The sequence below is a fragment of the Canis aureus genome, chromosome 17 (genome assembly GCF_053574225.1).
Source record: "Canis aureus isolate CA01 chromosome 17, VMU_Caureus_v.1.0, whole genome shotgun sequence".
Lineage (NCBI taxonomy): Eukaryota > Metazoa > Chordata > Mammalia > Carnivora > Canidae > Canis > Canis aureus.
The window spans coordinates 30,735,069-30,758,907 of record NC_135627.1 but is presented as its reverse complement, the minus strand read 5'-3'; the positions used below and the strand labels follow the sequence as shown (position 1 = coordinate 30,758,907).

General features: G+C 34.7%; 1 protein-coding gene across 13 annotated transcripts in view; it reads right to left on the bottom strand.

Moving 5' to 3' along the window:
- MYCBP2 (MYC binding protein 2) overlaps positions 1-23,839 on the bottom strand; it is a 258,579-nt gene that overhangs the window by 88,080 nt on the left and 146,660 nt on the right. For all 13 annotated transcript variants that reach the window (XM_077855281.1, XM_077855282.1, XM_077855288.1 and 10 more), the window contains 9 exons: positions 21,071-21,296; positions 19,665-19,783; positions 18,859-18,946; positions 16,538-16,587; positions 13,896-14,068; positions 12,431-12,575; positions 9,378-9,593; positions 5,468-5,523; positions 2,328-2,443 (listed from right to left, as the gene is read on the bottom strand). In XM_077855281.1, the coding sequence (XP_077711407.1) occupies positions 2,328-2,443; positions 5,468-5,523; positions 9,378-9,593; positions 12,431-12,575; positions 13,896-14,068; positions 16,538-16,587; positions 18,859-18,946; positions 19,665-19,783; positions 21,071-21,296 (1,189 nt within the window). The remainder of the gene's footprint in view (positions 1-2,327; positions 2,444-5,467; positions 5,524-9,377; positions 9,594-12,430; positions 12,576-13,895; positions 14,069-16,537; positions 16,588-18,858; positions 18,947-19,664; positions 19,784-21,070; positions 21,297-23,839) is intronic.

Sequence of the window (23,839 nt, the reverse complement as noted above, 5' to 3'; positions counted from 1 at the left end):
ATGTGGTGTATATACACAATGGAATATTACTCAGCCATAAAAAAGAATGAAATCCTGCCATTTGCAATGATGGAACTACAGTGTAGTTCTCTGACAGTGTCAAAGAAGTCAGAGAAAGAAAAATACCATATGATTTCACTCAAATGTGGAATTTAAGAAACAAAACAAATGAAGAGAAGCTAAAAAAGAGAGAGGCAAACCAAGAAATAGACTCCTAACCATAGAGAACAAACTGATGGTTACCAGAGGGGAGTGGGTAGGGGATGGGTGAAATAGGTGATGGGGATTAAGGAGTACACTTGTGATGAGCACCGGGTAATGTATGGAAGTGCTGAATCACTATACTGTACACCTGAAACTAGTATCACACTATGTTAACTAAATGGAATTTAAATGAAAATTTTTTAAAAAAGAGAAATATTTGAAAAATGGCCTTCGTATTCCAAATGAGTGTCTCAGAGGTTCAAGAAAAGAGAAGGGGCTACTATTCTTTATGTGGAACAAAGAAATGATATTAAAAAAGAATAAAAAGGAAATCAAGAAATCTTTATGAGGTTAAATGTAAGCTCACAACATCAGATTGTTGCTGCACCTTATCATCCTATCAGATTACATCAGCTACACCAATTACCATTCTGACCAGCAGGCAATGCAACATGGTGGTTAAACCCTGGGGTCTCATGTTAAGATGTTAAGACTGTCTTGGTTTTTCCCACATCTGTCACTAATTGTCTGACTCTCTGTGCCTAAATGTTTTCATCTGTAAAATGAGAATGAAAATAGCACCTACCTCACTGAACTATTGTGAGAGTGAGACAATATATAAGGAGTGCATAAAACAATGTAGGCATATAGTAAGTGCTCAATAAACATTAGCTTTTAATATCATCATTCTTCTAATGAGTTATTATATATCCTTGCCTAGTCAAGCAAGGTCTCAGCCTACTGACAGTTTGGTCACCTTGGGAAAAAGTTGAATTCAAAATGTAGGAAAGAAAATGGGTGATGTTAAGTAAACATGAATGATTTTCTTCAGTTTCATTTCAAACAACAAATATAAATGGATTTTTCTTATCTACCTTGTATCAATTTTCTTCAGCCCACTATTAGCATAGATTAAACCATTCTTGACTACCTCCACTTTTGAATTCTAATAATTTGTACCTCTTGTGTGTCACTATTATATTCTACTTCAGGTGATTTTGTTTGCCCATTTTAGCTTGCAATCATCAGCAATTGTTAGCATTTAACAGGAACTGTCTTCTCTAAAACGTTTTGCTCAAAACCAACTAAAGTTTGTTGAACTAAAGGCTTTATGGATATGTTGAAATAAAGGAGAGTGCAACAAAGACTGAGGATAAAGGTCTCTGGAACAGTATAGGGGAATCTGACAGATCTGATTCTATACAGTTACATCAATGCATTTTCTATACAGTTACATCAATGTAAAGTGTCTCTTTACCTTCACTGTAAAAACAAGCTACTTAAACCAGAATTCCCCAAGGGTATTTTGGTGGAATGGTAACCAGTGTTGCTTTTATCTCTACCTTGACTCCCTCTTCCCTATAGGCTAAGGATCTCCGGATAAGGGTTAAACAAAGTTAGACAAGATTCTTAATTTCAGAGCATTCAGAATTCCTTCTATGTTAGTGTGAACCGTATGAATGTCTAAGATGAGAGTTTTAGGTCTTCCCAATCTATCTCATCATAGAAGCCCTTTCTCTTGAAAAGCATCAGGAATTATTGTTATAAGGAATTCATACTGATAAACACTTATCAGAGTTTCTTGTTCTACTGTTGTCCTATTTTATGAATAGTTTAATAACAAAGAAAAGTAAAAGGTTAATGCCCAAAGAAGAAGCAATATACTTTTCAAAGTTAGTGGTGGATAAAAGAAATTCATTCATTCATTCATTATTTATTGAGTGGCCATTATGTGCCAGGCACTGAGCTAGACTGGGAGATACAAGGATGAATGAGATGGTCTCTGCTCTATGCCAGGAAAATATACAAACCATCATGGGGAGATAAGGTATGCACATGGTTATAAATTTAGCAACAGAGAGGAGATCATACCTAAATAGTCACATTAGAGAATAGGAAAGGAGTCATGAGTGCTATAATGATATCAGAAATTATTACAAAATTTTGAGATGTTATGAATGCACTAATTAAGTACTCATTGTAAAGGAGGAAATGAAGCTCCAAATAAGTGATGAAACTTGTCCATGTCTCTACAATATAAGTTAAGGTGAAAATTAGAACAGAAAGACAATTTTGATTCTGGCTGTTTGCACTAAGTAACTCATAATTTAGAAAAAGAATACCTATTTCAATGCCATCAATGGTCACATGAATAGTATAGAGTCCAATAGCCCCTGGAGTCCAATTTGCACAATAAGTACCATCGTTATTGACACGGATCAGCATATTCTCACTGGGTCTGAAAAGAAATAAGATGGATACTGGAAAATTTGCTTTTGGTTAAATAGCTGAAAACATCATTGAGATAATTTCTAACTGTATTATTACAATAAACGGCAGTCCTATTGTCCTGCCATAGTATGTGTTCCTATCCTCCAAAATGATTGAATTTCATTTTTTCTTCCTTTCCTCATTCTCAGAGGATCATGACCTCACCATTTTTTTCAGTGTGAAACTGAAGCAATTAGATACAACCCAAAAGTTGTAATCAGATTAATAAATCTACTTTCCATTTTTCTACCTTCTGTCCTGTTGTAATGCAAGGAGTGCCCTGGGTCTTATTTAAAGCCAGCCCCCTCATTTGTGCTGTGAATCTCATTCCTCAACACTTCCATGCTATAATTACCTTGCTTGTTCTCTTTCATTATCAATTTCTCCCACTTTATTAAACCATTCTATTTCCATCTCATTTCTATACAAACTTCAGAATCTCCCTTCTTAAATACCCTTTGGTACTACAATAATCTCTAATAAAGTCTCATGTCCTTTTTCCCATTTATGTCAAAACTCATGTAAAGAATTGTCTAAATCCCTGTCCATTTCTTCATTCCCAGTTCTCTTCCACAACTTATCCTAGTTAGACTTTTGTTCCCAGCACCACTCACTGCAATCGCTTCTGTCAGTCACCAATGACCCCAAATTCAATGGTCATTTCTTTATCCTTAGCAATCTCTCAGTAGCATTTGATAGTTGACAACTCCTACTTTCTTGAAATATTTTCTTTTTGCTTCTGCAACGTTCTCCTAGGTTTTCTTCTAGTTTCTTAGGATTTTGTTGGCTTTCCTCTTACCACCTTTTAGCTTATGGAATGTCCTAGAGTTTGGATCTAGCTCTTCTTTCTTTCAATAGCATCTCCCTAGTTGATTATTCATCCACTCCTCAGTTTTAAATAGCATCTTTATAATAGATGACTCCAAGTTTTGTTTCTCCCCTAAATTTCAAACTGAAATATCCCCACTTAGATAACTAGGAGGCATCTTAGCATCTCAATTTTAACATATCCAAAGAAGAACTCTATTTCTCACTCATCCCAGCACCCAACAAAACAGAACAAAAAAAATGCCCACTCATTTCTCAGACTTTTTGACCCTCATAAAAATCATGATACTCTACATCAGAAGTCAGTAACATTTTCAGTGATGATATTTTAGTCTACTGTGCCAGTCTGCCATACTAGTTAACTCTACAAAAAGTAGCCATAGATGATACATCGTTAATGAGTAAGACTATGCTCTAAAATAACTTTCTTTACAAATAGGCCTGATATGGTTTGCAGGCCAAAACTGGCCGACCCCCATACTGCTATACTGCTACATACTCTATATCATTGCTGAAGCTGAAAAAAAATCCTTCTTAATCTTCTCTTTCTTTCACTTCCTATTTCTATTCTGGCAGCAGGTTATCAGCTTCACCTTCTGAGTACCCCAAATCTATCCACTCTCTTCATTCCCACTTCTAACTCCCTCCTACACCTCCTCCAAAACACCTAACAGTCTCTAACTCATCTCTCTGTTCCCACTCCTGCTCTGCTCCTCTGTAATTCATTCTCCAGAGAGTAGCCAGAATGATCTTTTTAAAACTATAAGTCAGATTATATCACTCCTTCGCTTAAAACCTACTAAATTAATTTGCATAGAAGAAAATTCAAACTCTTTAACTTAGCTTACTTAGTCCCTATATAATAAGGCCATCACCTACCTCTCTGATCTCATCCTCAACCATTTTCCTTTTTGCTTACTACTCTCCTGCACCACTCTCTTCCAGTTTCTCAAAGACAACAAGGTCTCTCCACTCTAGATTTTCACTGCCTAGAATGAACTTCCTCTAAATCTTAACATTGCCAACTACCATCCAGCTCTCCAATCAAAAAAGACCACCTCACACAGGCCTCTCCTATCCCCCAATACTTTGGTGGCCTATCCTATCCCCATCACTCTCTATCAAAAAACCTTACTTATTAATCCTGTTTTGTTTACTTATAGTTTGTTTCTCCACAGGAATGTGAATGTCCTAACAACTAGTACCTTGTCTATTTTGTTCATACAAGTATCCCAGAGCCTGTATCAGTTCTTCACACAGCAGATGCTTAATAGTATTGCTAAATAAATAATGCATTTACTTGAGACTATTTTGATTAGGTTTAAAATGCCTAACGTACATGAAAAACTATTTACTGGCAAATGACCATTTTCTCTTATTTAACATGCTATAAATCTATAGTTCATATTTATTTTATAAAAATCATATGCTTCCATTGTATGAGTGTTTTGTAACTAAAATTAAGCTTGAGACAGAATGTTAATTCCCTATTTCTAGACAAAGATACATTCTTAAAATTTGGCTATTTTTACAGGAAATCCTGTTTTGAATCCATGTTAGAATAAAGTCACAACAACCTGTTAATTTTTAATAAGTCATGTGATATTATGAAATGTGTAAGAATTTTTTCAGGTTCACTTTGGAGCTTCTTCTAAATTTTATGGAGGTAGTAGTCTCTTCATCTAATAATTTTTTCAAGTCTTCCATTTTAAAAAGCACTTCTCCTAACAAGCAAATAAAGTAATAAGTCAAAAAAACTGCTCAAATCTGGAGTTAAAACTACTCAGGGGCTGAAAAAGTAAGACCTCAGAATTAAAAATACAAGCACAACATACACTGAAATCACTCTGTAACTCATTAGATGAAGGAGAGAAGAAAACCCTGAAAAAACAAACTAAACAATCCTAAACAAGCCAATATATATCTTTTTAGATACTACTTAGTCTTTCTCTAGTATCTTAGTATTATGTAACATACTGGCAGTATTGCAATATATTCTATCTACAAAACTACACAATATAAAATCTATAGTAAATCTCTACTGGAAATAAAAAAATGCTATAAAATATCTACTTAAGGAAAATGAAGTTGGAATGCAGCATGATTTCAGTTGCAGCAGGTGACAATACATGTCTTGGCTATGTGTTGCAAAAATGATCCTTACCTTTTAGGAGTTGGTGATGCAAAACGCAGTTCTTCAAATGAGTAATTTTCATAAACCTTTAAAAGAAAGAGACGAGAAAGAATCCAGTAAAGAAAGAAATTCCATCAAGACCAGTAACTCATTAGAAATATTTTTAAGGCAGTGATAAAACAATAAATGGTGCTGAGACAACTGGTTCTCCACATAGAAGAAAAAGAAAAACTCAATTACCTGCCTCAGACCCTTTACAAAAATAAATTATAGGTATGTTAAAGACTCCAATGTAACAAACAAACAAATTTAGAGAAAAAAGCATCTTTTAAGTACATTAAAATTTTAGATTTCTCCCAAAGATACTATAAATAAAGGGCAAGGATAAGCCTTCACCTGGGAGAAGGGGATTTGTAATCCACATAACCAAAACAGGGTATGTATCCATAATATAAAGATTGCTGCAACTGGACCTGCAGAACAATCTGTTTCTAAATAAAAATAACAAAAAAGTCCATAAAAAATTAGGGTGAAATATAAAGACAAAAATGGACTGTAGGAACCTGAAACTAGTCACATTATTCCCAATATTCTTATAGTCCTGCATCATTGCCCAATTGACCATTATCTTCCAAAGTTCATGTAAAGTTCTCCAACTGCTCATTCACTTCTAACTTATATTCATAGTAAATAAAAAAGGGACACCCACATTACTCACAAGCCTCTTTCCTTTCTCTCACCCTTCCTATTTTCATGAATGTGATTTAGAAAAGATCTAGCTGCCTTTATCTACTAAAAAATCATAAACGAGAAAATGCCACTTAAGGTTAGGTCTAGCAGGAAAACCTAGGGTTCCAGATTCCCAGCACAGTGTGTTTTCCACTCCACCATTTCCCCTCAAAATACATATCATTACATTTACTAATGAAAGAATAGATCATATCTTATTTTTCCATCCTTCACAGTATTTGTCTGACTGCTGAGTAGTACACAGTATGTGTGAGTGGCTGATCTAGAAAATCCCTTTCCTTGAACATGCACGGATATCTCAGAGTCAGTGTGGGAATGATATTCTGTAAATGCTCTAACCCTAAGACACTCCAAATAGTCTTGAAAAACTGCATCTAGTTTTGGTAACTGGATTTTCAAAAGAAATTGTACGAATTGAAGCATGTTCATAGGAAACTAAAAGAATGATGAGGGAGTTAAGGGGACCAGAAAGTAAATCCCTTACATAAAAGTGGGAGTGAATAAGAATGTTTATCTTTGAATTCTTTAAGTCACTGGATGACTCATCCAAAACTCCAGCTTTTTCATCCAAATCTTCAATCTCAACAAACTTAACTCCAACTCTACTTTAGCCACTCACACTGAAAGTCACAGACCTGTGACATTCCACAGAATTTTCTTTCTCAGAATCACAACAAAAGGGCCTGCTCACAGTTTTCTGCTTCAGTGACTCCTATGGTATCTATTCTTAGATTACTAGTCCTTTTCACCCCTACTCTCTCTCTGGATCTATCTATGTGTCTATCATCCTGTCCAAACTGATTGGGTTGTCCTTTCTTTAACTACCATCTGCTGAACTCTCCCTTCTCACACTATTCATTTGTGGAGTTCTCTGGTAAACTTCAAGCTGAATCAATCCAAATGATTACCTTATCCATGTTCATATGACATACACTGCAATGTTAATACAGGATCTCCAGTTTCATCTGATTTTTCAAAGATAGCTGATAAATTTTATCTGTTCTCTTTCAATCTCCACAACAAATATTTCATTTTCCCCCCTTTGTTTTAAAATCCTAACCCTAACATTCATCAGTCCTAATCCAATTTAAAAGTATAATTACTACCATAATAAATAATTCTTTTGGCTGCACATTTTATAAATTCACTAGCAACTGAATTAATTACTTTCTTTTTCCTCTCCTGTAGGATAAAAGAGGAAATACTCCTATTTAAGGCCCACCTCACCCCTGTAAAGAGTCTGGAGCTCTAAACTCTGTTATTATCTCTCCACCCATCTTCCTGGTTTCCTTCTGGATTGTCTCAACAATATTAAAAGATCCAAGTCTTTCTCTATTCATCTCAAACTCGAAAGCCTTCACTTGATTCCATTTCCTCTGTCTTCTTATAACCAAACATCTTGAAAGACTTAATCTACTCATTTTGTTTTTATTTTCACTTCCTCTGCATCTATAAATTCTTCAACTTACAATGCCTTCCTTTAAGACTGCTCCTGCCAAGATCATTGATGAATTCATTGTATCTAGATCCTTTTCAAAACTTTGCTTCTGCAGCTTAACACTATTAACCCTTCCCAAACTGCTCTTTCTTTACTTTCAAGATATGCCATAAAGTAGTTGGAAGAAGTCCTCAGGAAAATCAACTATGGAGTCAAACTCCCTGACGCTAGTGGCCTTGAACAAATTACTTAACCTCTCTGTGCTTTAGTTTTCACATATGTAAAATGGGAATAAAAACAGCAATTTATAGGGCTATTGTGAGGATTACACAAATTACTGTATGTTAAGTGGGGAGAAAGTGGCAAAAAGTAAACACTGGTCCTAGCTTAATGTCTTACCTCTTTGGCTAATACTCTTGGCTTCTTTGTTTTTTTTTCTTTTTTTCTCTTACCTATTTTATAAACCAATGTTTCTCAAAGTTTAGGTTTTGAATTTGAATCACTCTGCATAGTCACAAATTCTTGAACCTCATCTGAAGATGTACTGAATCTAAATCTTCATATTATTGGAAAATCTCCTTTTTAAATAAGTGCTCCAGATGATTTTGATGTAGACAGAAGTTTGAGAATCACTGATATTGGTGTTTCTCAAGATCCTGTCTTGGAACGTCTCCCTTCACTCAAAATGGAAGATGTATTTCATCTGCTTCCATGATATCATGAGTATTCCAAGTGCTAATTCTCTCAAATTCTTTTCTTAAGGTCAGATCTGTGATCTTCACATTTGTATAGACAATGTGAATGTATCTTTTATATATAACTTTGCATGGATATTTCAGAGATATCTAAAACTTATCACATCCAAAACGATTATCTTCCTCAACCAATATCTGTTCCTCCTTCAGTATTGTAAATCTTTCTACTTAAGGTCAAACTGTGAATTTCACTTTTTAATTCTTACTTCTCTTTACTCCATCCCCTTCAGCCATCAAGTCTTACTGACTAAATATCTTTTGAATCTCTTTTCATTAGTTCAAAGGATTAGCACATCTCATCGCACTAAGTCAATAATCTACTAAAGAGACTTAACCTAGTCATGCCTTTTGATCATCTGTCCAATTATTCTCCATATTCCACTATGATCTATATAAAACACAAATCTAATTGTGTTGTTCCCCTAACTGAAAGCCTTCAATGGCTCACCATTGTTCTCTGTTACTGGCACAATTCCTAACTCCTGCTTTAACTTATGCTCACCTTGTTAATTTAGTATAATGTTGCCTATGAAGAGAACTAAATATGCTACACAAAATATTTTTAAAAATGCCTAAAGGCATTGTAGAGCAAAAAGCCCCAAAGAAGTAGGAAACCCAAAGACATAAGGCTGGCATGTAAGGGAACCCAATAATCGAAGGGGGCGAGGTAAATGAATTCCTGAAGGGCTATCCTAGGAGAAATGGCAAATCGAAAATAGACAAATACTTTTGTAGGAAATGAAATTCAGTTTTCAGCCATTTCAATCTCTGACTGGATTAACTTGATCTATTACTGGAATCCCCTATGCATCTGCCAGAAAACAAATGAAAATCCTCTTTGGAGGAAAATAAATCATCCCCCCTAAAGTATTCCAAGCTTGTATTTATCAATAGCTCTCTAGACCTGAAATATTGTGTCTACATTTGGATCACTGAAATGTCTGTTAAATGAATATATAGTAAATAATAAAACTTCTCTAGCAGTGAAATAAATTACCTTCATCATTGTTATGGCAATATACCGAGCCTCCTTCACTATCATTGGTTCATATGAAACATCCAGCTTTGGTGATGCCAGCCCGCCAAAGGTCATATCAGTATTAGAAGGTGCAGCTGCTACTGCAGGGCTGCCAGGGATCCTTTGAGGTTTTTTCACTTGCTCTTGTTGTAAAGATGTTTTTTTCTGAGAAACAGGAACAGCTTTCACTTCCACCTAACCATATCACAAAAACCAAATATTATTATTATATAATTGTCCATGACACATTAAAAGAAGCAATTAACAAGTACAGACCCATAACTCCATAAATTTAATGTGACCACTGGTCTGTCTTGGGCATTCCTTTCAGAGGTGTGCCAGAATGACCACAAGATAGTTCTACAATGTGAACCTGGAACACATCGTGTAAAAGAGGCCTTGATTTTTGGAATAAATAACCATAGATATCAAAACATAAAAATAAATTCTACCATTCATAAAGTACAAGATAGCAGAACAAACCTACACTGAATTCTTGAATTCTTACAGGGAATAACATTAAATTACTTTATCAGGTAATTCAAGTATGAATGCTTTTACACAATCTCCACATATTTTAAAGCACTAAACTAATCTTGGGTCACCAGGGTGGCTTAATCAGTTAAGTGTCTGCCTTTGGCCCAGGTCATCATCACAGGGTCCTGATCGAGCCCTGCATCAGGCTCTTTGCTTAGTGGAGAGCCTGTTTCTCCCTCTCCCTTCTGCTCATGCTCTCTATCTCTATCTCTCTCAAATAAATAAATAACAACTTTATAAATATATATATAATTTATACATAATAAATTATATAAATACAATTTATTACATAAAATTTTTTAGAAATCTCAATTTCAGCTGTAATGTTCTGCAGAAGAAAATGTACTCCATTAAGAAGACTTAAAAAATAACACATAATAAAAAAATTTGGACTGACATAATGCCCTGGAAATACAACAAATCTTTCCTTCCTTCCTTCCTCTCTCTCTATTTATTTACGTTTTTATTTATTTATTCATGAGAGACACAGAGAGAGAAGGCAGAGACACAGGCAGAGGGAGAAGCAGGCTCCATGCAGGGAGCCCAATGTGGGACTTGATCCCGGGACTCCAAGATCACACCCTGGGCCAAAGGCAGGCACTAAACTGCTGAGCCACCCAAGGATCCCCTCCATCTTATATTTAAATTACAGAAGTTTAAAGGTATATAGTAAAATTCTTCAGCTTATATACACTGCCATCATTAAAAGCTTTAAACTTTAAATGTAATAAAAAGAAAAAAAGGGAAAAAATAAAAAGTAAATGCTTTCAAATTTAAAGACACTTGACTTTTTTAAATTACAGCCACTAATTTTATACATATATTTTGATTTAATCTTTGTTTCAACAACTATATTTACTCTAAATAAATTAACATCAGAAGCACATTTGCCCATGTACTATAAACCTTGAAGTAAATCACTGAACAATTTTATAATGAGTACTGAGATGTTGTAGAATAATAGCTATTCTGCTTCCTTTTACCAACTACTCTGTAAATGAGCAGGATTTTGTGGCTTAACCAATTCTAAGTTTCAAACAACCAAATCATTTTGTAACATATCTTTGAAGGGGTGGGGGTGGCTGGGGAATTGCCTATAACAAATTTTCATTCAATACACATTTCTTTAGAAATATACTAAAAGTTTTAAATGAGATATTTACATTAATTGTATCATACTGGATTCATTTTATGCATCACAATATGCTCCAAAATGTCATTATTAACTAAAGTTTCAGGAAAGAAGTATCCAGATAACTATATTCATTAATACAGCACTTGATATTTCCATTCTCCTTTTTTTTTGCCATACAAATTCATGTATTTCTATTTTTTTAATTAAGTTTCTGATTCTAATTCCAGTACAGTTAATTTACAGTGTTTCAGGTATACAATATAACGATTCAACAATTCTATACCTTACTCAGTGTGCTTATCACACTAAAGGTATACTCCTATCACCTATTTCAGCCATCATCCTCCAGCCTACTTCCCCTCTGGTAACCATCAGTTTGTTCTCTATAGTTAAGAGTCTGTTTCTTAGTTTCTCTCTTTTTTTCCCTTAGTTTTGTTTTTTAAATTTCACATATAAGTGAAATTATTTAATATTTGTCTTTCTCTGAATTCTTTCGCTTAGCATTATACTCTAGCACCATCAATGTTTTTGCAAATGACAAGATTTCATTTTATTTATAGCTGAATATCCCATTGTGTGTATGTGTGTGTGTATACCACCTTTTCTTCATCTCTTCATCTATCGATGGACACTTGCACTGCTTCCATAATTTAGCTATTGTAAATAATGCTGCAATAAACATAGAGGTGAATGCATCCTTTTGAATTAGTGTTTTTGTATTTTAGGGTAAATAACCAGTCGAATATGATTACTGGATCACAGGATAGTTTTATCTTTAGTTTTTGGAGTCTCCATCATGTATTTCTAATTTAATATATATCAATATTATATTTTGAATGTTGTTTCAACAGTACCAAATCCAAAATATATTGAGTCTTTTTTAAATTTAAATTCAATAAACATTTAGTGTATTATTAGTGTATACAGTTCAGTGATTCATTCATCAGTCTTATACAATACCCAGTGCTCAGTACATCACGTGCCCTCCTTAACATCTATCATCCAGTGTATTCGAGTCTTTTAAAGAATACATAAAAAATTTTTAAATGTGTTCTTTCACTGAATTACTCAACCACTATATATTAAGGGCCTTCCCTCTATGTGCGTATATGGACACTTTCTTATCCTTCCCTTGAATCACCATAGCTCCTAACAAAATGCAAGAAACAAACAACAATTTGGAAAAGCGTGTACTAATTAATTTAAATAAATCTTTTAAACAATTTTTTGGCTTCTTCTATTTATAAATATAAAGACAGTACTGCAAATGGACTCTAAAAATCACTTGTGTTTTCTAAAATTTTATTAGTTAAAATAGTTAGTACTTTGATGACTATAAATTTAATTCTGATATAATTACCTTCATATTTGGAACATGTACCACATCCCCATACTGGTCTTTTGTTTGAACAGTTATGGTGGTAGGCCAACCACAACGAATATCATCCTTGTTAAGGATTAAAGATGTTTTCTGAGGATCAGCATAGGAGTCTGGCTGAAGCCACCTGGCAGTGATGAAAAAACAAGCAAAACTAAACATTCATAAATATCTTTAATGATTAACATGAAATTAAACCAACTGAATAAAACTTGTATCAAACGAAGTGCTAAAACGGTATCTTCATTTCCCACCCAGTGACAATCACGAGCATCTCCCTTGCAAATTGTTAATGACAAATTCAATAAAAATATGCCAAAGTATAGGAGATTTCTGGTTTTAATAAATAAAATAGAAATAATTTTAAAATTAGAAAACTTGAAATTTTAATATGGCTGACATAAAATAACTGAGAAAATGAATTTAGGTTATATATATTTGAAGTCCTAAGTACACTCATTCTTACTGAGGAAGATGTGCTGTAATCTGCCAGCCTGAAAACCTGGGAAAGAACAGCTCCTCTGTAAAAGCGGTGATAGAAATGGCATTCTGTTTGCTTGAGAACAGCAAGGTTAAAGATACACTGTTAATTTTCTCTTCACACAATTTTTCAACTATTGTCCCGTACTACCTTCCCTTCCATGAAAATTCTGTCAAATTTCTATACTTTGGGATATTCATTCTTGAATTCATTGTATGATCTACATTCAAGTTGTCTTGGGAGATGAGTAATAACTAATTCTGTCACATGTTACACAAAGTTAGCAGTGAGGCTGACTTAAAATATTTTCTGTTCTCCAGTCAACATTTTGGTTTTTGGTTTTTAAAAACTACAGAGGAATCTCTTTAAAAAAATAAAACTGGGAAGAAATTAGACTTTTCTATTTATTAGTAAGATCACACAAGCCAGTCTATTGTTTTCTTTTCATTAAAAAAAGAAAAGCAAATAGTAACAAAATCAATGAGAACTTTACAACCTCAACTGATTACACTTAAATTCTTTTTTTATATTTAAATTCTTAATTTATATTTGTATTATTGGTAGACTTCAAAAGAAATCTTATTAAAATAAAATACAGTGATAAATTTTATTCTAGATAGTAAATGTTACTATCAAATACATACACTTCTCAATTATACCATGTGCACCAATTTTTTAAAATAAAAATTCACCTAGGAAACTTTAAAATCATCAACTACCATGTATTTTAAAAACATTTTATATTTACCATTTTATATTTCAGCAAGTATTTACTGAGTATTTACCATTTTATATTTCAGCAAGTATTTACCATTTTATATTTCAGCAAGTTCAAAACACACAAACCAGATTATTTTTGGCTGCATTTTAAAATCCTAATAACTTTCCTTTTGTTTCTCTCCAGAAATGAAGATTGAGGCAAGTCTTGAAAGTCAGTAATTGTAGTACTTAAATAAAGCATATTACCTTGCAAGCCTCCCACCACTTGATCCTGGAACACAAGCAATAAAATCATCCAGAAAGGACTGTTCATTGCTTTGGATTTGAAGTGGTAAGTTTCCTTCAAGTGCCTCTAATATAGTTGGTGAATGAGAAAGAGCTAAGCCCTTTCCAAGAATACCAGAATGGGTTTTGCACACCTGATGAGTAAAAGAGAACATTTATGTGTTTTAAAAATGTAAAATTTTAATTACTTGAGTTTCTTGAACTTGCACACAATTTTAGGTAAGCCTTTCTGGGGAAAGTATTTTCTCTCCATGCTCCAGTACTCCTTTAGCTAAAAGTAGATAATATCCCCAGAAGGGAAAAAGATGAGATAATACTTCCAGCCTCCTTTCTTCCACAAAAATAAGTAACACATCGAGATCTGCATACTAGCCAAGACAGTACACCTCTACCCACGCTAGCCCTCCATGTGCTATGTCCCCATCTGTCTGCACCAGGCCTCTCTTCTGCAGGCAGCTGTGGAGGTCTCCCAATTTTTGTGTTCCCATTATTGGCATCATTTCATGTGGATTATCTCTGCTCTCTTAGGTAGGTGGGTACCAAGGTCCTGCCTTGGGCTGAAAGTGGACAGAAGCCTGACTGTGGCTGCACATAAACTCCATTAGCCTGTCTAAGCCTTAATTAAAATTAAGAAAAAAGGGTAGACAAAGCTGAAAGTTTAGTTCTCATTGATGTGACAAGCAAGTCTTATGTTTTGGAAAGACCTGCTTTAAATGCTGAAACTCTAGAAACTTTTTAGTAACGATGTATTTCAAAACAAAGTATTTTTCATAGAAAAGGATTATACTTCCAGTACTATCACATTTATATAACAGTACCTTTGTATTCTACAAGATACAAGACACAAAAACCATGATCTTTAAAGTCAAACAGACTTGAATTCAAATCCTGACTTTGGACAAATACTATGTGCTCTTGAGCTAACAAGTTACACACAATTCCTGAATTTGCAAAATGTATAAACTGGTGATCAAATAACATCTCTTTACTATGACTATTATAAAATTTAAATTATATAACACATATAAAGTACATACTACATTGCCTAAAAAGTAGCAGGTCTTTTTTTTCTCCCCTTAAGATTTATTTTATTTGATAGAGAGAGAGAGAGAAAGAGAGAGAGAGACAGAGAGAGTAGGAAGGAGCAGAGGGAGAGAATATCCAAGTGAGAGAGAGAAAGAGAGAGATAGACAGAGAGAGAGTAGGAAGGAGCAGAGGGAGAGAATAGCCAAGCAGACTCCCGCTGAATGCAGAGCCTGACACTGAGCTCTGGAGCCCAATGAGGGGTTTGCTCTCACAGCCCTTGAGATCAGGCCTGAGCTGAAACCAAGTGTCGGATGCTTAACTTAACTGACTGAGCCACCCAGGTGCTGCAAGGAGCAGGATTTTAATATATGTTAGATCACCACAAGCCAAAAATATGGGCAATCCGGGACATCAGATTTTTTTTAACAGAAACACAATAAACACCTCTTTATATCTGGCCTAAGTGACATTTTATATGCCACAATAATCCCTGTAATAATGAGTAACATATGAGTTCCTTAATGGTTATGTTTGATACTGTATTTGGGTTTTTTTATACTGTATTTGTTAAATGTTTATTGAATTTTTGTATATCTTAAAGTAAAAAGAATTAAAGTTTTTTTAAAACAAAAAAAACAGAAACAAAAGCTGGTGGATCTTTAAAACCCAGAAGTTTCTTAATATTATTGAGGATACCAGGGCTCCCTACAATTAAGAGAATAGTGATCAAGATCATGGACTTTGTAACCCAATGCCAGAGTTCAAATTCTAGCCTGGCTGCTTACTAGCTGTGTGATTCTGGGCAAGTTACACAAGTTTTCTAAGCCTCAGTTTCCTTACTTGTAAATGGAAATAAGAGTCTACCTTTCATGGGGCTGCTGTGAGGAATAAGTGAGTTAAAAATATGCAAAGTGTTTAGAATAGTAGTTGACATGTCAAGATCAAATAAATGGTTGTTTCTGTTATTACCGCTGTGATCAATTCATCTCAGGAAATAAATAAGATGCAAACTACTAGCTATAGATATTAGAACTGAATACTAGCCTCTATCTCCTAATTAGTTGAATTCTTAGACAAATTTACAGAATTTCTTTGAACTACAGTTATTTTAACTGTAAGGTACAAGAGATAAAACTAACCTCAAAATGTAAATCCTAAAATAAATAATATTAAAGATACCATAAACTATAAAGTGCTATATAGATATTATTTTAATTACTACTACTAAAACTCTTTTTCCTATTTTTCTAACTGGTAAATAGAACTTCTTTCAAGATCCAATTTAATTGTCGTCAGTTCTGCAAAGTCCTCCCCTATGCCCCCGACCCTTGGTAACTTTTCTTTCTCTAGCAGGATTTATATCTCACTCCAGATTTAACAACTATCATGCAGCACAGTAAGAGTAGACTTGGGTTTCTCTCACCAAGAAATTATGAACTATGTATTTTTATTCACCAATGAACAGAATGAAGTACTTATTGAAAGTACATATTCAAGAAAAATAAGGTTGATCTGAATGAAACTACTGCTTTGAAATTAATGTACAAAATTTATATTTATGATGTTTGGGACAATACCTGCAATGCAGCCTCTTCAAGAATTTCAAGATCTTCCTCTAATTCATTACCTGTTATGTGAATGAAAAGTTTCACCAACATATATCAGTATTTAGCTTAACTTTCTAGTCTTTTGCATTCATTACACCTTTTTCACAGTTCCAGAATTCCAGACCGAAAGACTGAAAAGAACAACTAGCATTCTGGCTCAGTCTCAGTGCTTTACATTTTAAGATGTAATTTTCAGTGCAAATATAAACCATAATTCTCAAGGCAATACTCAAAAAGTATTCATTGTGTGATTTGCAAGATATATACACTCTATTATATAACATACAACTACATAAATATATATTTTATCTTGCAATATATATTTTTTGAGTATCTGTGCAAGTATGTACAAAAATTGCCATTTCAAAAAATAGATGGCATATAAATTTGAACAGGTATTAACAAATTTTCTTCAAAGGTTACACCTATTCTTTCATGTAAATAAAACACAAGATGTCTCATTTGCTCATACATGCAACAACATCCAGGAGGAACAGGGGAACTGAGAAGTATGGAAGGGAAAAGGAAAAGGGAAGGGAAGAGAAAAGGAAGAAAGAGTAGAGAAAGAGAAGGGAGGAAAGAGGATGAAGTGGGAAAGGTAGTCTCAGACTGAGGGGCTATCGATGGACTTCTAGGGGTGAAAATTGGGGAAATATAATAGTAATGTGTTTTATTTCCAAACACTGTAAAAACACATCTTAAATCATGTCCAAGTATCATAGAATCAGTAAAGATTTTTAACCTTAGTTTCATATTTACCAACTAGATTATAAATCAACTTATAGATCATACAAATTTGTATCGTATTAAGAGGTACTATCTCTGCTACTGCCTCATTTCCCTGCTGTGCCTCACATGAAAACTCTAGTTCTAAAGAGCTATCTATCTATTCAACCTGTCTCCGCATTCTGACTACGCATTCTCTCACTCCATTCTAAAGGCCTTCTGTTTCTCTCATTTTATTGATCTATTTCTTGTTCAGCATATAAATAACCAACAAGGTTTTCCATCCGATGACAGATTTTAATTGACTTCTCAATTGCATTCAAAAGGCTGATGAATGGGGGATCCCTGGGTTTGGCGCACCTGCCTTTGGCCCGGGGCATGATCCTGGAGTCCCAGGATCGAGTCCCGTGTTGGGCTCCCAGCATGGAGCCTGCTTCTCCCTCTGCCTGTGTCTCTGCCTCTCTCTCTCTCTCTATGTCTATCGTGAATGAATAAATAAAATCTTAAAAAAAAAAAAGGCTGATGAATGTCCACTGTCTCCTGGTTTTACTCCTACCTCCTTGGTTGCTGTACACCAGGGTGGTTTTTAAACCCTCTTTCACTTGCCTGTCCATTTTTGATACTCTGGCAAATCCCACCTTTGATCCTGGGTGATCTCCTTGTTCTCATTTGCATTCTTCTTCCTAGCTTATCTTTCACATGGTCTGTCTTTAAACATCAACTGTTCAAATGACATTTCCACTGACTTGTCCCCTGAGTGCCAGACAATGAATATTCAATTGTCTACCTGGTATGTCCACTAAGATATTTTTTGAAAGATTTTATTTCACAAGAGAGAGAGAACATACAAGCAGAGGGAGTGGCAGAGGCAGAGGGAGAGGAGAGGTAGGATCTCTACTGAGCAGGGAGCCCAATGCAGCGCTTGATACCAAGACCCCAGGATCATGACCCAAACCAAAGGCAGATGCTTAATTGACTGAGCCATCCAGGTGCCCCTGATATGTCCACTAAGATATTTTTAAAATATCTTAAATTTTTGGCTTAATATCACATATCCAGTGCTTAACCCAGTGCCTGGCACATAGCATTTATGTGCCTAGGGAGGGCTTTTTTTTTTTTTTTTTAAAGATTTTATTTATTCATGAAGGAGAGAGAGAGATGGAGAGAGAGAGAGAGAGAGAGAGAGAGAGAGAGAGAGAGAGGCAGAGACACAGGCAGAGGGAAAAGCAGGCTCCATGCAGAAATCCTGATGTGGGACTTGATCCTGGGTCTCCAGGATCAGGCCCTGGGTTGAAGGTGGTGCTAAACCGCTGAACCACCGGGCCTGCTCCCTAGGGAGGGTTTGTGTGCATGTTTGTATGTGAAAACAAAAGACCAGAGGATACTATTCAGTCTTCATTAAAGAAAATTCAAACTATCAGTATATTAAAGTTACTGCTCATGAATGTATGGGACTACTGAATTCATTTTGCTAATTTATTTCAGAATGTCATAAAACAAACATATTCTACTCTTGAAATTAAAATAAATATATATATAAACACCTAGTACTTGACCAGACTTACCAATAGGAAGTGCTAGATCCTTTTTCATCAAAGCTGCAGCACAAACTCCACCAAGATTGGCTAATTCTTTTTCCAACTGAATGACTCCCTGGAAAGAAAAGAAAGAAAGAAAGAAAGAGAAAAGAAAAGAAAAGAAAAAGAGAAAAAAATCTGCTGCTTTAAAAAAATTTTTGGAAGATAAAGTATTTGGAAGATAATGTGGATTATCAACATAATGTGATTTGTATCCAAGCATAACTTTTGATACCAGAAGGAAGAACATGTTGGTGAGTGGTTAAATAGAGAGTGGAAGAGGGTGAATAATATGTCTTCTGCATGTTATAAGGTCCAGGCCTATAGGCTAACTGTCCAAAGAGTTTGTCATTCACTACTTTGAAGTAATGTGATCCTTTTTTTCACCTGTTGTTTTACTGTATGATTTGAAACATTTAGAAGAGATAGGAAGTTAGTCCCATTGTGAAATCAGGTTCTATTATGTACTCAGGAAGGTAGAGCCACCTGAGCAGATTTGGAGCAGGCACAATTATACTCTCTTTAAAGGCTACATTATATTGCACAGACCCGTTCTCTTCATGTATTAAAAGTGGAAAAAAAATAGGAACACTACACAAAACTAAACTATAACATGTTTTATTTTTTTTTTACATGTTTTAAATTATACACCCTAATTTAAAATAAATTTCAGGCTTCTTGAACATAGGCAAGCAAAGAGAACTTTAGTTAATAGCAGCCCTCATTAAAAAAAAAAAAAATAGCAGCCCTCAGAAATGCAATCTTAACAGAATGAGAAGATAATTCATTCTTACCTCATCAGGTCCAGGGCTAAACTCATATCCAATTGCAAAACATTTAAAACCATAGAAAGAAGCTTTGTCATCTTTCACATAATCTGATGCAGTCTCCAATGAAAAAAGGGCCTCATTTCCTAAGAGAAAAAGCTAACATTGAGTTCAAAATCTGAAACAATTTCATTAACATTTCCCTAGCTTTTTTTTAAAGATTTTATGATATATATATATATATATATATTATATAATAGAGAGAACGAGAGAGCAAGTGAGCACGTGCACAAGCAGGGGAAAGGAGAAACAGATTCCCCGTCGAGCAGGGAGCTTTATCCCAGCACCCTAAGATCATGTCCTGAGTCAAAGGCAGATGTTTAACTGTCTGAGTCACCCCAGTGCCTCTCCGTATCTTTTATCTATCTCAAAATAGGCAGCAATACAAACAATACTTTTAAAAAAGCCCAGTCTTTTTGAGGTGGGCGGTGTTCCTGTAACTACTTGAATAAGACTGCTAAAAACACTGCTAGCCAACAAACAGAACCATCCCACATGAATTATTATTTTTCTCTATGACCAAGCTCTCCTTATCAAATGTTCTACCTTTCTGTTACATGACTTATCGTTTTTCATCTGTCAATTACTAGAGTAACCTAGGTTAGTTAGCCTTTTCTGTTTCAGAGTGAGCAATCCTCTTACCTGGCCCCTTACAAACAAATAAGGTGGGTCAGACTAGAAAAAAGAAGCTTCTGAATTCAAATAGCCTATGAATTTGAGGAATCACAAGAATACTGATGGTTAATCAGTTAAAAACACAAGAGACTACATACAGTTTTAATAACTTACAAACTTTCTCTGAAAGGAAAACACCAGTAACAGCAATAACAAAAGTGCTGCTTCTGTCTCTTGCTTTCTCTCTCTCTCTCTCTCTCTCTCTCTCACTCACACACACACACACACACACACACACACACACACACACCCCTCCAAGCCCGAAGAACTGAAAACAACAGCTTTAACATAATTTAGAAGGTTAGGTGGTTGACCAATTCTCTTGATTGGAAAGGAGTCCTGGTTAAGTTCTTAAAGTCTTGCACTCACTAGGAAAATAAAAGATCAAATTCACTTTTTCTATAGCTTGCTCCCAATTTTACAGCCAGCCACTCCTCAATATTAACTCTGCTTTGGTCAAGCTATCTTTTTTTTTTTTTTTTTTTTACAAGATCCTCACAACAGTTTCTCTTCTAAAATTCAGTCATGCTATATCCACTGTCCAGGGTTGTCTTCACTATTCAGGTGCAATCTGGATGCGTAGTAGGTCTTGAAGAACTCTTTCTAAAAGTTGTAAACATTTTCAGTGATGTATCCTTACTAAACATAATTATCACAGATGCACAGATTTTACCATATAGAAGAAAAAAATAACTTACCTGGCAACACTAAAACCATAGTAGGCCACCCAGAGGACCCTGAAAATTTCTTTAATTCTATCCAGGAATTAAGATTTTCATGAACAGATGTCAATTTTGGTCCATATCCTGAATTTTGAACAGTTCTGACAGGAATCAACAAACGAAGGACATCTTCTGACTGTGCAGTGCCACACTGGGGGTCAAACTCGATTGTCATCCACCGTACACATTCTGGGAATGTCACCTGAGATCAACAGGCAAGAGAACACTTTATTTGTTAAAAAAATTTGACTTTTGTTTTTTTCCTATTTTAGAAACAGCTCATACTGTAAAGATGATGCTTTCAACATACTGTAAACTGATTTTAAGTAAGAAATTAATAGAGTAGCTTCAATATAAGAAATCAAGGTATTCACATTAAGCATCAATTGTCCTGACTCTCTACTTACAAGATTTACTTCTTTCTACCTAATGCTTAGTTGACATTACATTAATAATGTTTATAAGCACACAGATAACATTTAAAAAATATTACAAGGCTGTTTAGTTTCCATAAAAGTTGAGCTATCTAATTTTCTTGTAGAACACTTTATTTATATAATAAATTTTCCATTTCAGTCAGAATGCATTTAAGGAATTTAAGTAGGTAAATGAAAATACAGTTTGATGGGTAAAATACATAGATATATTGATAGAAAGTGAATAAATCTCTAAAATGTAAGGTTTTAGTCACTTTAAGGTTATCCACTATTCATAGGATGTGCTATAAATGATACTTTTCATTAGCAAAATACTTCAGAACTTCATGTATTAAAAGAATAAACAGTAACACACGACAAGGGGTGCCTGGGTGGCACCGTGAGTTAAGCATCCGACTCTTGGTTTTGGCTCAGTTCCTGATCTCAGGGTGTGAGATGGAGCCATACAGCAGTCTCCACATTTAGCAGGGAGTCTGCTTCTCTCCCTCTCCCCATGCCCATGTGCACCCACGAGTACACTCTCACTCTTGCTCAAATAATAAATCTTAAAAAGAAAACACACACACACACGATGAAAACCTAGATTTTTATATTTTCCTAAAGTTTTTATAGTAAATAAAACTTAAAGTTTTACTATAATATGAGTTTATGATGGCGTATAATTATATGTATTTTTAAGGCCACTTTAAGCTTCTGTCATCATCATGGTAGAGAAATTTCTGTTTTGGTAATCAAATTACAATTAAATAGGACCATGTTAAATAGTATATTATGAAACAGTTATAGGATATGATACAAGTATTAAGAAATTTCCTAAGTATGATATTGGTCTAAAAACATTAGGACTAAGGCAAACATTTTTAGAAAAGGATTTAAAAAAAAATCTCCATTTAAATGAAAAGGTCAACCTTGTTCATAATTATATAAATGTAAATTAAAATGAAAGTAAAATACCATTTTTCCCATTTTATTAGAAGGTCCAATATTTAACCATTTACTCTGTTGGGGAGGCTGTGAAAAAACAAGTACTCTCAAATATGGTTGGTGGGGACATAAAATGGTATAACCTCTACAGAAGAGACTTACTCAACATCTAGCAAAGATACTTATGCATTCACCTTCTGAATCAGTAACCCTAAATGTATGAAGCATATGGTTCTTCATTCCATTTTTGTTTGGCCCAGCAATCCCACTTCTAGGAATTTAAAGATATATTTCTGAATATATTAATAAAAATCCCCAAACATATGCACAAGGTTTTCACTACAAAAAAATTTACAGAGGGATCCCTGGGTGGCTCAGCAGTTTGGCGCCTGCCTTCGGCCCGGGGTGTGGTCCTGGAGTCCCAGGATTGCATCCCACATCGGGGTCCCTGCATGGAGCCTGCTTCTCCCTCTGCCTGTGTCTCTGCCTCTCTCTCTCTCTCTGTCTCTCATGAATAAATAAATCAAATCTTAAAATAAAAAATTTACAGAATGCTGAAATGCTCATACATAAGACTGAATAAACTATATCTTCACAGTGGAGTACTAAACAGTTATAAAAAAGAATGAAGATGATCTCTTTAAGTGGATATGGGAAGAGTTCTATGCATGTTGTTACATTAAAGAAGTACAAAATAGTATATTTAGTGTGCTAACATTTTTATATAGATTTTATTTATTTTCTTGAGAACGAAAGAGGAAGAGGGAGAAGCAGACTGACTCCCTGCTGAGCAATTAGGACACCAATGTTGGGGAGTGGGGGGGAGGCTGGATCCCAAGATCCTGAGATTATGACCTGAGCCCAAAGGCAGATGCTTAACTGACTAAGCCACCCAGGTGCCCTGGTGTGCTACCATTTTTAAATAAAGAGAAAATTAAGACTACATCTATATCCATCTATCTATTTTTCAAAAAGGAACACAGTAAGGAAACATCAGGATATTCAGTGGAATAGTGAGAAGCAGAGAAGGGAAAGGGCAGGGCCTCATAATTCTGAGCATATTACTTTGTATAATGTTATTTTTGCAGTCATTAATATTTTACACATTTAAAAAATAAAGTTAAGTCAAGCAAGATGGGGGAAAACTCACAAAATTAAGTACAAGAAACCAAACTAGCCTAACTTTTTTGCAAAGTGATCATAAAGCAACCTGTATATATAGATAAAAAGTACTACAAGTAAATCCTGAATATAGTACTTTGTTATATAATGTCAGTGGGATATATTCTAAAGACAAACATTTTGCAAGGAAATTGTTGATTTTACTTAGTAGTTTTATTTTTTACAATGACAAGTAAATGGGATAGGCATAAAGAAAAGACTG